At 42.1% G+C, this 16,158-nt stretch overlaps 1 protein-coding gene across 1 annotated transcript in view; it reads right to left on the bottom strand.

The window, feature by feature from the left end:
* The window catches only part of LOC142200943 (macrophage mannose receptor 1-like), a 102,360-nt gene that overhangs the window by 20,173 nt on the left and 66,029 nt on the right, over positions 1–16,158 (bottom strand). The window contains 5 exon segments of the mRNA XM_075271689.1: positions 5,636–5,752; positions 6,068–6,217; positions 7,975–8,140; positions 14,180–14,409; positions 15,232–15,331. Coding sequence (XP_075127790.1) covers positions 5,636–5,752; positions 6,068–6,217; positions 7,975–8,140; positions 14,180–14,409; positions 15,232–15,331 — 763 coding nt within the window.

Here is a 16,158-nt window from a genome sequence, read left to right as displayed (position 1 = left end):
GTATAGCAGTAGCAAAAATTGTGGGTGCACATAACCCCCATATATTCTTTGAATTCCCAGTCAGACAATGGCACTATATACCAGTAGTTAAAATTGTGGGTGCACATAACCCCCATATATTCTTTGAATTCCCAGTCAGACAATGGCACTGTATACCAGTATTAAAAATTGTGGGTGCACATAACCCCCATATATTCTTTGAATTCCCAGTCAGACAATGGAACTGTATAGCAGTAGCAAAAATTGTGGGTGCACGTAACCCCCATATATTCTTTGAATTCCCAGTCAGACAATGGCACTGTATACCAGTATTAAAAATTGTGGGTGCACGTAACCCCCATATATTCTTTGAATTCACAGTCAGACAATGGCACTGTATACCAGTAGTAAAAATTGTGGGTGCACATAACCCCCATATATTCTTTGAATTCACAGTCAGACAATGGCACTGTATACCAGTAGTAAAAATTGTGGGTGCACATAACCCCCATATATTCTTTGAATTCCCAGTCAGACAATGGCACTGTATACCAGTATTAAAAATTGTGGGTGCACATAGCCCCAATATATTCTTTGAATTCCCAGTCAGACAATGGCACTGTATACCAGTATTAAAAATTGTGGGTGCACATAACCCCCATATATTCTTTGAATTCCCAGTCAGACAATGGCACTATATACCAGTAGCAAAAATTGTGGGTGTATATAGCCCCAATTCTATTGCTAGGGGACTTGCAGGGTATTTCTGAGGTGAAGGTGGGGGGGCACACCATTGGAACGGTGATTTGGGGTGTATATATGGGGTATACGGGAATACACTGTCAGTGTGTTCCATTCAGGATCCTGGGAAAGCTGGGTTGCGGCGATTGAGCCCGTCAGTGCCACGTTACACTGACAAGCTTCTCCCTGGAATTGAAGTTATATGTAAGCCCAATATATTCTTTGAATTCCCAGTCAGACAATGGCACTGTATACCAGTAGTAAAAATAGTGGGTGTATATAGCCCCAATCCTATTGCTAGGGGACTTGCAGGGTATTTCTGAGGTGAAGGTGGGGGGGCACACCGTTGGAACGGGTATCGGGGGTATATATCGGGTATACGGGAATACACTGACAGTGTATTCCATTCAGGATCCTGGGAAAGCTGGGTTGCGGCGATTGAGCCCGTCAGTGCCACGTTACACTGACAAGCTTCTCCCTGGAATTTAGCTCTTATAAGAGCTGTTGGTTGTCTTCTCCTTCCTATCCTAGCCTGTCCCTGCCTACCCAGAATCTAACCCCTAGCTAACTGGTCGGAAACCTCCGTCCCCGGTGAATTGCAAGCTCAGAATGACGCGAACCTGGGCGGCGCTGTTCTTTTAAATTAGAGGTCACATGTTTTCGGCAGCCAATGGGTTTTGCCTACTTTTCTCAACGTCACCGGTGTCGTAGTTCCTGTCCCACCTACCCTGCGCTGTTATTGGAGCAAAAAAGGCGCCAGGGAAGGTGGGAGGGGAATCGAGTAATGGCGCACTTTACCACGCGGTGTTCGATTCGATTCGAACATGCCGAACAGCCTAATATCCGATCGAACATGAGTTCGATAGAACACTGTTCGCTCATCTCTATTCATGATATGTGTAATTAATCAATAAATTGGCTGTTGGGGCCGCTTTATCCCATCGTACTTTGGTGTGTGCGTCCAGTTTGTTTTTCCGTTGGGTGGGATGTTTTGTTACATGTTAATTCAATTTCAGTGACTTAATGACATGGGAATATCCCGGTCAAGGAAGGGCCGGAGCTGGAGAATTCAGCAAAGGCCCGCATGACAGGGATTTTTCAAGTCATGCAGGTAGAGGTTTTACAACAGGGGTTAATATTTTGGCGGGAGTGGGTTTGTTTGGGGTTAGTGGCCGGTCAGGGGGTGGGTTTGTTTACTATAAGGGGGGCTATTTAGTGTTTGTCCCTTCCCAGCCCCTTGTTCAATCCTCACCTGGAACTTTCCCTCCCTCCCTCCTTGGCGTTTTTTCTTTCTTGTACCCTGGTGTCTTGGTTTGGTGTCTTGTTGTTTTTTCTTTCTTTTTCAGGTCAACCGTCATTTCTGTCACGACAGCCGGCGGTGGGAAGGTCAGGCAGGGCATGCTGTAATTCCGAGTTCCGGTGTAAAATATGGGGGACCCATGGTGAAGGGTACCTCTGCCATGTCTTTGTTTATCACGATAATAAAGTTATTAATGTTTAAGATGGAGTACAAGGCAGTACCAGGTTTTGCCCTATCCCGTGTCGGCGCGTTGCGGCTGGGAGATTGCGGACGGACTGCCCGTTTTACTATGCTGACCCTGCTCGACCTTCCTCTAATAAAGTGTTGTTGTTCATGATATGTGTAATTAATCAATAAATTGGCTGTTGTGGCCGCTTTATCCCATCGTACTTTGGTGTGTGCGTCCAGTTTGTTTTTCCGTTGGGTGGGATGTTTTGTTACATGTCAATTCAATTTCAGTGACTTAATGACATGGGAATATCCCGGTCAAGTCCTCAGAGGAAACTTCTGTGGCGTTTCTGCAATAAGCGCTGTGCGAAAAACTGATGTGTTGCCGCCGGGGTTTTTCCTGCAGCGCTTTTTGCTGCGGCTTGCTACATGGGGCCTTATCCTTACAGTGTAGTATACAGTATATTGAGATGAAAAGGATGAGGCCCAACAGTGAGATGCAGCTAAAAAACACTGTGGGAAAAAATTGCAGTGAATCTCAATATATTTTTTCCACAGTGTTTTTCATTGAACTTTTGATGCATTTTCCCTGTACTTTCTCAGCTGAAAGTAACCGGCCATGTTTTTAGAAGCGCACGCATTTTAGAGTTGTGGCTGTTCCACATCTTTTTCCTGCAATGTGTGGATAAGGTAAATGTGACTAAATTTCATTCATTTTGCTGGTTCTGTAAAACACAATTTTTTTTCTGTAGTAGCCAAAGACGTTGTGTTTCTGCAATGTGGGGTTTCAGGTATTTATGGCCTATCCTGAGTATAGGCCATAAAAAAGCCCTGGACAACCCCTTTAATATGTCCCACACATTTTAACCCAAAATCCAAATGCACAAAGAGCTCTTCAGCTTACGATAAAACTTAGCTTTTAATGATTAGAAAGCATTAAAAATGACCACCAGATACAGCAATAAAAAGGCATGTAAGAAGAAAAAAAATTATATATACTGACATGAGTATGGGACAGATGTCCCGAACGCGTAGGCTTGTTTTTTGCTGCACGTACATGCGTTTGAAGGATTAATGCTGTAAGTTTTTTTTCTTCTTACCTCCCTTTTTATTCCTGTATCTGGTGTTCATTTTTAATGCTTTCTCATCATTAAAAGCTAAGTTTTATCGTAAGCAAACCTTTTGTGCTGAAGACCTCTTTGTGCATTTGGATTTTGGATTATTTCGGCCCCTACCGGGGGGGGGGGGTGTTTTTTTCGTTCACTTCAGGTTAAGCTGGTTCTTGATACTTTTGAGCTGTGGACATTTTCTGTTTTTGACACACATTTTAACGTCCCCCTTCCCCACAGGTTGTCAGCCCCATCATGGCTCCCACACAATATAATGGCTCCATCAATATTCCCCATACATTATGGGGGACCAGTGAAGTGGCCATAAAATATTTGGCCCAAAAACCCCTTAAGGCTACGGCCCGGATCCGCAGCTCTAAAGAGCTGCGGGAAAAAACGCTGCGTGTTCGCATTGCGGTTCTTTCCGCAGCGCTTTCAAGAGAAAGTTCACAGAGTTTTCCCCCGCGGACTTTCTCTTAACATTATATCTACGGGAAAGCCGCCGGCGTTTCTGTAGATATAATTGACATTCTGCGATTTGCAAAGCCGCAACGGCTTTGCAAATCGCAGCTTGTCTGCGCTGCGGTCTTCTCCGCAAAGTGAGGATGGGAGTCGCATGAATCCCATCCACTTTGCAGAGACTGTATAACACCGCAATTTTACCCGCAGCGTCTCCGCTGTGGGCAAATCGCGGCGTTTCTGGCACGTGGGGCCCCGGCCTTAAAGAGGTTGTCTATAAACTGGAGTGGCCTCCAGGGAAGTGTAAAAATAAAATAAAAAATACATAAAAAAAAGCCTACTCACCTGTCCCCCGCACCCCGTTGTCCCCGCCTGTGTCTGTTCGGTCTCATGCGCTCATTTCTGGAAATCCTGTACCTAATAGGTCTCAGCAATCACATGAGGTGCAGGACTCCCAGCAAAGAGGCGGCGGCATGAGACCGAATGGACACTGATGATGGACAACAGAGCGCCGGGGACAGATGAGTATGCTTTTTTATTTATTTGTTTTTTATTTTATACCTCCCGCCCGCCAAGTGAGTTGCTCCTATTCCTGGACAACCACTTTAAAGGATTTATCCATGTTTCTAATATTGATGGCCTGTCCTTAGGATAGGCCATCAATATTACATCTGTAATGATACAACAGCCAGGACCTCTGCAGATCAGCTCTTCCAGGACAGTGTACAGCTACAGGTAATGGTAACATTTCTAGGAGCTGCGCTGTTCACTTGCCATTCAAGGTGTAGAAGTAGGTTTAAGAAGTTCACATGGTATAGTGGGTGAGCAGCATGGCTCCCGACATGTTATTACCTTTAGCCGTCGTGTCTCGGTACCGCTGATCTGCATGGTCCCGGCAGTGGGCCCCTAGAAGCAATTCCACTGGTGGGCCCTAGACACCCCAGTCCGACACTGATTAGGTATCACTTTATCCTCAAATGACCGATCTACAAACTTATAAGTATATTTTTCCCATGTGTTGAACGTCATAACAGGGGGAAAAAAAAATCAAAAGGGACAAACTATGAGTTGTTTTTTGCTATTTTGCAGGCCATAAAAATTTTAATAAAAAGTGATCAAAACATCATCAGACATTCCCCGAAATTATATCTGACCCTACAAAAAAGACCCTATAAAAAGTCACTATAGTCAGACACATATAACTGTTTTTATATTTCCATATATAGGGCGGCATAAAAGCAGCCCTATATATATAGGAATATAAAAAGAGTTACATGTGTCTGACTATAGTGATTTTTTTTTTTAAGTTTTAGAATTTAAGATATTAAAATGTAACAAAAACTCTATTCATTTTATATTATCATCATTTTGGCTGTAAAAATGAAGCCAAGAAAGTCACAATATTGCAATTTTTCTCTAATTCTACTCCATTCTGATTTTTTTTTAATCCTACAGCAAAAACAAAGCCCTCCTATAGATCTGTGAATGGAAAAAAAAAAAGTTCTGGTTTTTGGAAGGCGGGGAGTAAACTGAAAATGAAAATCAAAAAATGGCTTCAGCAGGAAAAGGTTAATGATAATGTAATAGTTTAGGGTTTTATGGACACAACAAATTATATGGGGTCATATTATAGGGGTCATTATTAGGCCCCTCCCCTTTTTTAATGGACTGATATAAAACCAGTTGAATTTCATTGATGCATTTTCAGTGGATGTAACTGAAATGTTAATAAGTTTTTACATCTATTAAAAAAAAAAAATCTATCAATTAATTTCTATCAAGTAAAGCAAGTTTTTTTTTTGTTTTTCTTTTTTGCAACAGCCGTTTCTCACTGTCATGTGAAGATGACCTTATGTTCTGATACTATAAGATACTTTACCTTCCACATTATGGTAAAGTCCAATCCAAAAGTTTTTTTCCTGGCTGCTGAGTAACTCAGTATGTCGGAGGAGGAAATTCAATTCAGTGGAATCTTCAATTGAAGTTAAACTGGCACCTAGAAAATTGTCATAGTGAATAATTTTAGGAATCCATTCCTCTAGGTACATGGTATTACACAACATAGTCAATGATCTGATGCTTTTTCAAATATAATTCACAGCTAACCCTTTCAGGACCAATACCTTCAGAATATCCACTGCAAAAATTTGCCTTTCGGAATGCCTCATTGTATGGTTGGTTTTTTTGTGGCCAAATTATCAGTTAATGCAGCTACAATGTATCAATCAAAATGTCCATATTTAGATACATTAGAGCTTGTTACAAGTCTAGAAAAATTCTACTTTTTCTAATAAGTATTTGTGAAACTTACCATACTGAAGACATTTTAGGGATGCCTCGTACCATGACCTGGTAGACGATGATTCAAAAATATAACAATGGTTACGGAAGGAAATCCAGGACTTTGAAGTTACATTTGGGCAGGTTCCCGGTGTTTCAGGTGGGTCAGTGGGAGGGATGACTAAGATAAAAATTATAAAACAACTTCAACTATAATATAGAGTATACAGTTTGTTACATATATTAGATTTTTTATTCTTGATCATCCTAATGCATTTAAAATGAAAAATAATCAACTCTGACAATAGTTTTTCTATAGCTTTCTTTATCATTCCATACAGCTCCTGTGTAATCCTATGTGTCTTCATGGTAACAGACTACAAGTAGCCGTGTATAATCTAATATTACAGTTATACTTTTTCTTCTGCTCCCATCTCTTTTGCTAATCTATTGAATGGCGATCTTCTTCTGGCCTGCACTAGACTGTTAGTGGGGGAGAGGGATAGTACTGAGTGATGTACGTCTGATGTGAATCAATTTAATACATTTCTAGGGAACCAAGAAACCTAAAAACTAATCACAGAAAAATACCGCATGGTCCTTCAATCATCTCCGTCTTCCTCCTGGTTATACCTCTATCTATACAGCCAAATATCCAACTAGTTATACCTCTAGTTATATAGCCGAACATCCTACTAGTTATACCTCTAGCTATATAGCCGAATGTTCTACTAGTTATACCTCTAGCTATATAGCTGAATGTCCTACTAGTTATACCTCTAGCTATATAGCCGAACATCCTACTAGTTATACCTCTAGCTATATAACCAAACATCCTACTAGTTATACCTCTAGTTATATAGCCGAATGTTCTACTAGTTATAGCTCTAAATATATAGATAAATTTCTTACTGGTTATACCTCTAGCTATATAGCCAAATGTCCTACTAGTTATACCTCTAGCTATACAGCCGAATGTTCTACTAGTTATAGCTCTAACTATACAAATGAGCATCTTACTGGTTATACCTCTAGTTATATAGCCAAATGTCCTACTAGGTATACCTCTAGCTATGCAGCCGAATGTTCTACTAGTTATAGCTCTAATTATACAGATGAGCATCTAACTGGTTATACCTCTAGCTAGACAACTGAGTATCCTACTTGCTCCCTCTGCTGTTTGTCTGCACTATTGACTCATTGTGAAGCTGTCTTATATCAGGACCCCTAAATCCTTTTCTTCTGAAGTTTTGTTTAGCATAGAACTGAAAATACATTACTTGAGGAGTAGTAATTTTCACAATGTGCATTATTTTGTATAATGATGTAATGATGGCGCCGCCTTGAGTGGCTGCCTCGATACAGAGCTCCAAGCTGAGAGCAACCTTTATCTTTCCTTTTCACTGTTTTTGTCTGTATCTTCAAGAATCCTCTAACCAAGCAAACTAGACTTGAAGTTTGCCAGTGAACACCTAGATGATTCTGAGAGTGATTGGGAGAAGGTAATGTGGTCAGATGAGATAAAAATTACACTCTTTGGCATTAACTCAACTTGCCATGTTTGGTGGAAGAGAAATGCTGCCTATGACCCAAAGAACACCGTCCCCATTGCCAAACATGGAGGTGGAAACATTATGTTTTGGGGGTGTTTCTATGCTAAGGGTACAGGACTACTTCACTGCATCAATGGGAGAATGGATGGAACCATGTATAGTAAAATCCTGAGTGACAACCTCCTTTCCTCCACAGGACATTAAAAACGGGTCGTGGCTAGTAATATTTATGCTAGTAATGGCCACAGTGAGCTTTAAAAATATAGCTCCAATCTCTATGCCTATGTGTTAAGAAAATGAGCAGATCAGAATTTTTGGAGGATGGCATATCAAACAATGAAATAATACAACACACTTCAATTATTCCTGACAGTGATCATCTTACCATTTGTATGTTTACAGATAGAAGAATAACGCTCATTACAAGACGACGTCTTCCATTTTCCATCCGTATCCACATATACACAGGACTTGTCCATCCTTGGCTCCTCAGCGGCCCATTTAGTGTATCGAACTCTCCAGTTATCAATCCACTTGTATGTATTTGCAGTCTGAAAGAATTATAATTGTAAACATCCTTTCATAAGCATTACAAATGGGTGCAAATGTGTAAAAATATCCTAAAATACAAATCACTGTAGAGTCTGATCGCATATATTCAGCACCAATATCAGTTCCTGCCAGTGTAGTGCACACAAGTGAGAAGGAAACTGACACCAGAACAGACCCTTTGGTTTTCTATGGGATCTATGGTGCCTTGTGGCCCCTTTTTCTCCTTCTCTGGCCAACCTCTTCATGGCTTGGTGGGAGGAGTTTTATTTTTTTGTTCACACAACCCTTTTTTCTAATTTTTTACATTGGTATGGATGTTACATCGATGATATCCTAATTGTTTGGACCGGAGATGTAACACCTGCCGCAAAGTTTATTGATTATATTAATTGTAATTATATTAATTTAAAATTTACTTTTTCTATCCATCCTACTACCATAGGTTTTTTGGATATTATGTTAAAAAGTGATAATATGTTGCCTCTTGTGGATACCATACCATATGCAATACCATACTACTGGCGAGCAGCCATCATCCAAAACATACACTCAAGTCCATCCACGTCGGGAATTAATAAGAACAAAGTGGGCTTGTTCACAAAATGTAGATTACAATGTCCAGAGTAAACTTACTATGGACAGACTAAAGCCTCGTTTACATCTGCGTCAGTAATCCATTCGGGGGAGTCCGCATGCTTTTTCTTATTTTTTTTCATGATATATGTGTTATTATTTCTTAAGTATGTGCCGCTATACTGGACTACTGAGCTGACTATGACCTTCGTATGTTGGGATAGTGTATGCAGACTTTTGTACTGTTTCACAAATACTGGCGTTTTTCTATGTGGTACTCCTTTCCCGCTCTACTTTTTGAGTCTATCGCTTGATTTGTACTTACTTCTGAGTTAGTCTGTAGGTGTTTATCGTCCATGTTTTTGGCATTACATGACATCCTGGATTACACCAACATCTCTGGTTTAGTGCCACATGAATGTGAGTATGATGATTTATATATGTATTTTTGTCACTTTTCTTTCACTTTTTTTTTTTTGGTTAGGTTTTTTTTTTCTTGCGGCAATGCTGTGTTATTCTGATTTTTGGCATTGAAGCCATGAGTAAGGGGCTGTACACCCTGAAACACATGGGCTTTTTATGGATTACAATTTTTCCTTCTGTAACAGTTGGTTACCTTTTTATTCATGAATAGAGAGGAGCGAGTAGTATTCGATCGAGTAGGCATTCAATCGAATACTACGGTATTCAAAATACTCGTTCTCGGTCGAATACCACGCGGTAAATGTAAAAAGTGTTTACCACGTGGTATTCGACTGAGTACAAGTGTTTCAAATACCATAGTATTCAATCAAATATCTACTCAATCGAATACTACTCGCTCATCTCTATTCATCTCTCTATATTATAAAAATGAGTTTCTATCTTTCTGTCTGTCTGTTCTTTATGCACGACCAAACGACTAGACCGAGCTTCACCAAATTTGGTACAGAGATACTTCAGGTATCTGGGAAGGTTTAAGATGAGACTCCAACTCGCTCGGACGTACCATTGCTGAGATACAGCATTCCCAAAACAATGACCCCCCCTTAGCCAATACAAACCTGCAAGTCTTTCACTCATATTCCAACTGCAATACACACGGTCACTCCACATACACAATACAACACTGATATCCAAACTGAGATACACGCATCAGAGGATTAGATACACAGATCAGCACACAGTATCACACGCCAGAGGATTAGATACAAACGTCTGCACACATTCCCACAGACCAGAGGATTAAATACGTGCTTCTGCACACAGTTCCACACACTGAAGGATTAGATACATGCGTCTGCACACAATACCACACACCAGAGGATTAGATACACGCCACTGCACAAAATACCACACGGAGAGGATTAGATATGTGCCTCTGCACACAGTACCACACAGGGGAGGATTAGATTTGCGCATCAGCACACAGTTCCACATGCTGAAGGATTAGATACGCATGTCTGCACACAGTTCAAGACGCCGGAGGATTAGATACACACATTTTCACATAGTACCACCACCAGAGGATTAGATATGTACGTCTACGCACAGTACCACACGGGGGAGGATTATATACGCACATCTGCACACAGTACCTGTAAGGATTGGAGTCAGGGTCAGGCAGTGCAAAGTGACACAGCTGGGAAAGCAACACTGTGCAACTAATGACAAAAGGGGTTGTAGGCCCTGAGGCTAGAACTGTGCTTTTAGATCTAAGATGAGGCAGACCAATGCACCTCCTATTGAAGTGCACCTGCCACGACTCCCTTGCCTGCTGTCCAGGCGGCTAGGGTAAGGGTAAGGAGGCCCTGAAAGTGCTAGGGGCTGGAGTAACGAGGGTCACACCTAAGCAGAAAGCACAGTGTAAATGCAATGCAAAACCAAGGACCAAATAGCATGGAACAAGGGAGGACAACAAGTCCCAGCAAAAACACAGTAGAGAAGGCGAGGTCAGACGAGCAAGAGGTCGAGCCAGGAGATGAGAATAAAGTACCGAATCAGAAGACAAGGAATAGTCAAATACAAGCCGGGTAAACAATAACCAAAACACAGACAGAGAAACACACTTACAGGATAACTGACAGAGCAGGAGACCAGGAAACACTAAGTGAATGGCTGGCAAGGATCCATGCCTGGGTGGGGTTTAAATAGCAGCAGAGAAAACAACCCACAACACCTGTGATGGCTGATGGCATGGAGTCTGAGAGCAAGGAAAAGATTTAACCCTTAATCGCCTAAGCACAACCAATAGAACTCTTAACATGTCTCCCGGGGAGGCACCGCGCAGCAAGAAGACCGCGGCAACTCCGTATCCTGACAGTACCACACGCCAGAGGATTGGATATGCGCATCTGCACACAGTTCCACACACCAGAGGATTAGATACACATGTCTACACACAGTACCACACACCGGAGGATTAGATATGCACGTCTTTACATAATACCACACACCAGAGGATGAGATACGTGCATCTACACACAGTTCCACATGGGGGAGGATTGGATACACGCATCTGCACACAGCACCACACGCCAGGCGATTAGATACGCGCATCTGCACACAGTTCCACATGCCAGAGGATTAGATACGCACATCTGCACACAGTACCACATGCCGTAGGATTAGATATGCGCGACTGCACACAGTTCCACACACCCGAGGATTAGATGTGCATGTCTGCACACAGTACCACATGCTGGAGGATTGGATACATGCATCTTCACACAATACCACACAGTGGAAGATTAGATACATGCCACTGCACACAATACCACATGGGTGAGTATTAGATACATGCCTCTGCACACAGTACCACATGCCAGAGAATTAGATACGCGTCTCAGTACACAATACCTCACAGGGGAGGATTAGATACGTGCGTCTGCACACAGTTCTACACGCCAGTGGATTAAATACACGCATCTGTACACAGTACCACATGCCATAGGATTAGATACGCACGTCTACACACAGTTCCACACACCGTAGGATTAGATATGTGCCTCTTCACACAATACCATACTGGTGAGGATTAGATACTTGCATCTGCACACAGTACCACATGACCGAGGTTTATATATTCGCGTCTGCACACAGTTCCACATGCTGAAGGATTAGATACGTGTGTCTGCACATGGTACCACACAGGAGAGGATTAGATACGCATGTCTACACACAGTTCAACACGCCGGAGGATTAGATACGCATGTCTTCACATAGTACCACCGCCAGAGGATTAGATACACGTGTCTACACACAGTACCACACAGGGAGGATTAGATACGCACATCTGCACACAGTACGACACGCCGGGGGATTGGATACATGCATCTGCACACAGTACGACACGCCAAAGAATAAGATATGCATCTCAGCAAACAGTACCACACGGAGGAGGATTAGATATGTGCGTCTGCACACAGTACTACACGCCAGAGGATTAGATACATGCATCTTCTGACAATACCACACCCCAGAGGATTAGATACACGCCACTGCACACAATGCCACACGGGGGAGGATTAGATATGTGCCTCTGCACACAGTACCACACAGGGAAGGATTAGATTTTAAAGAAGCAGGGCACTGGTGATGACACTGTTACACAAGGTCACAATAACACAGCTTTACTCCAGGTATCCATAACAACTGATCACAGGTTTTTCACTGATATCTGTCACGACCTGAATTCTTGTAATAAATTTGTGTATTTTTCTGGTGGGGATTTGATCCGGTGGTCTGGGGTCTTCTGGTGGTTTCCTTGCCATTAGTCCATCTGTTTGTGCATTTGGTATTGGCCTTCAGTGTATACTTGAGATTCTCTGGAGCGAACCTCAGGTGTTGGTCGTTGTCATTATCCTATCGGACGATTCTGGGGCCTTGATTAGGAGGAGGGCTGGCTTCACTAGTTGCTGGTTTTCGTGATTACCAACTGAATTCGTGGCTCAGGGAGGAGTATTGGTTTGGTGGAATTTCAACTGACTAGGAAGTGGTGTGAGTGTTGCCTTCTGTGTGAGTCTGGTTTGTCCCTCCACACTTCATCTCTACCCTGTCCTTCAGCTCTGTTTGCCTGGCACTATCTGGTTATTTGTGAGGTTTGGGTTCCAGTTTGTTTTGTCCAGCCTTGTGTTAACCCTTTCCTCACTTCTCCACTGTTCCTCTCCTCATTCTCTTGTTGTGTATTGTGTTGTGCTGTGTGTCTGTTGTCCAGCACATCCCATCCTGTTTTTGTTGTCTGCAGCTGCACCTTGGTTTCTGTAGGGGTGATCACCTTAGTATCCCCAGTCCCTAACTCTCTTGTAGCTCTCTCCCTGTCGGCTAGGCATTCCTGTTAGAGAGTCAGGAGTTGTCGGGGCCAAGGCTAGCTTGGGAACAGCCGACCAGCACCCGCAGGCAGTGCCTAGCTAGCTGCTGTAGCGTCAGGGAAAGTCTCCTTCCCCTGTTCCCTTAGCGGTGCAGTCTGCAGTCTGGATTCTGGGTCTGGACACGAACGTAACAATATCCAAAATGAGATACACATAATCGCATGACGCTTATGGACATACACACAAACAACATACAAAATGCACCAGTGCAAAATTGGACAATTCTTTTGGGGCCACTACACAAACAAAAAATATAATATACCTGTACGCCGCTGGGTCCTCCTGCTAGTGAATAATAAAAGTAAATTTTCTATATTTTTTTATATACAAGTGGATTTTTGTCGATTGCTGAATATTTTTATTGTTTTGGAAGTTCACTTTGTCCACTTGAGTCTATACAGCGATTTCCTTGCATTCCGATACAGAGTCAGCTTGTTCAATACGGTGAGCTGAAAGAACTTTTTTTTTTCTTGTTGGACATTTACACTTTTGATGTTAACCACTAAGGGATGTTACACCATGAAATACATCAGTTAGAATGTGGACCTAAGGCTTGGTTCACACATCAGTTTGCCATCTGTTCGTTTGAATTCAGTTTGAGACTAAAAACGGACTGATGCACATACTGATTGTATACTGACACCTTTTTATGCTGATAGCAAACGCTGTCCTGCCCCTAGAGGCCAGATAAGGGGATTAAAAGTAGAAAATTGTAAACTCTGTTTACAATTGCTACTTTTAATCCCCTTATCTGGCCTCTAGGGGCAGGACAGCGTTTGCTATCAGCATAAAAAGGTGTCAGTATACAATCAGTATGTGCATCAGTCCGTTTTTAGTCTCAAACTGAATTCAAACGAATGGCAATACTGATGTGTGAACCAAGCATAACTTAGAATAAAACTACAAGGGACTCATCACTATGAGATAACTGTATGTATGAGCCTTGTGGTTGGCTGTCCTGAGTCATCCAGAGCGAGAACCTTCACTTGTTATATTATTGTACTTATGTATGGTCTGGAGACTAACGTTGCGGCATCTTGCTTGTTTACACATCTCCATATTTCTATCCCTTAGAAAATAATTAGTAATAATAAATGGTAATAAAAATATCCCCACCTCTTTCCTACTATACAGGCCAATCCAAAAAGGCTCCTTATGTTTAGCCAGGTGGAGTTTTAGGAAAGATGTGGTGTACCCGTCCAAGATGCTGGCTAGTTGTGAATTATCCTTCAGACACTCCTGACCGGCCTCATCCCAGGTCCTTTTGGTTGTAACAAACTTGTAGGTGGCGTCTCCATATTTATGGTATTCTGAGGGACTGGTGGGGATAACTGGTAGACTCGGATCTAAAGAAGAAACAAAATAAAAGCGTCACTGTACATGTAGTGGAAGACGACAGACTATTACCTGGAGGGGAGTTTAATTTATGGTAGTTTTTAGAAAAGGTCACTGCAGTTTTTGAATCCATTTTTGAGGCCAATGCCAAAGACAAAGATGGAGACCACGGGAAGGAGAAATATAAGATCTTCCTCTGTATTTACCATTTCTTTTGAAATTTCTTCTGACATTGGCTCAAAAAATTCAATGTGTGAAACTGCCCTTAGGCTACCACTACACACCCTATGGGGAAATGCAATATTGTACATGTAAAATTAATATGCTGTGTTTAAATAAAATGTCATTGTCTTTGCTGGGACTATAACATGCAGCATATATTCTGCTGGATTTCTTCAGTGTGACCTCAGGCTTATGCACATAAATGTAAAATGCAGAAAAAAATCTATCTAAGATGTGTGACCTGTTTTGTGCAGCTCCAGACTTATCAAAGCCAACTAGTATGGAAGAATCTATGAGCCAGTCCTGAACCCTCATCGATACATTTAGTAGAAGGAGGGTATGGCCAAAGGGGGCAGCACTGAGGTAGGTGCTATTAAGTTGATTGTTAAGTGTACACATAATTTTGCTAAGAAACCTACAAAACCACCAGTGTACTTGTACTGGTGTACTTGTACTGATACAAGTATTGTACTTGTATCCCCAGTGTGACCTGCCCTAATAGATGACGTCTCTCTGATGGAATTCCTCACTGCTGATCTCTGACTATGGGGAAAAGTCTCCCCGATTAGAGCAGCAGATAAAAGAAATGTCTCCGCCATAACTGATCTTACCCTTATATCTCTGGCAGATGTATCCTCTCTCCAGACTACAATCCTGCACAATCCAGGTACCAGCGCTCAGTATAGTCCCACGTTGCAAAGCCACACAAGCCTGTTTAAAGGGAATTAATTAGAAAAATGACAGATTTTCATGTACAGCAGGTCTTAGGCAGGTGTGGAAACATGCTGCAAAGTAAGAGCTAGGGATGAGTGAACTGACTGGACTGAACCAGATTCAATCCATATATTTGAAAAGTTCTGAGCTACACCAGAAACTTTTTGGGTTTGTCACCCACAAAACACTATTATATTCTGTGGTCTCCTCAGACCCCAGAGTACAATAATACAGAGTACTGAGGACCATTATAGGCCTCAGCAGATCAACCCAGAACATGTGATGTCCACCACAAGCCAGAAGAGGATATTGAACAGATTGCCCAGGAGAGGTGAGGGCAGGTGAGTTTACCTGTTTATTATGTTGCTGTACCTCCTCTGGGTCTCTACGTGTTATACAGACCCCATATCCAAACCCCATATTCCCTTATCAATTCAGACCCCAGATTATAATAATAGCAGACGGACGACCAGAACGAAGAGGCTCCGCGCTTATTCCAATAAATTTTATAAACACACGTAGATTTATTTCGATAAACACCAACACATGAAGCTAAGACAGCGTTTCGGAGTACTTCCCTTTCTCAAGTGGGATACAATCGCACAAAAAAAAGTCCTATAATAGAAACCAGTTCAAATAGTCAGAAACCTGTCAAGCAGTAACAACTAGGGTTGAGCGATCGGGATCGGAAAAGATCGGATCACGATCGGCGATCGAGCAAATTTCACGATTGGGATCGGGATCGGCTGGAAAATGATTGGAAATCGGATTTTGAAATCTCAAGATCGGCTCAACCCTAAAATTGACTTTTCCCATAGAGAAGG

This window comes from Leptodactylus fuscus, chromosome 4 (assembly GCF_031893055.1).
Source record: "Leptodactylus fuscus isolate aLepFus1 chromosome 4, aLepFus1.hap2, whole genome shotgun sequence".
NCBI classification, from domain to species: domain Eukaryota; kingdom Metazoa; phylum Chordata; class Amphibia; order Anura; family Leptodactylidae; genus Leptodactylus; species Leptodactylus fuscus.
This window is presented reverse-complemented; position numbering and strand designations above follow the sequence as displayed.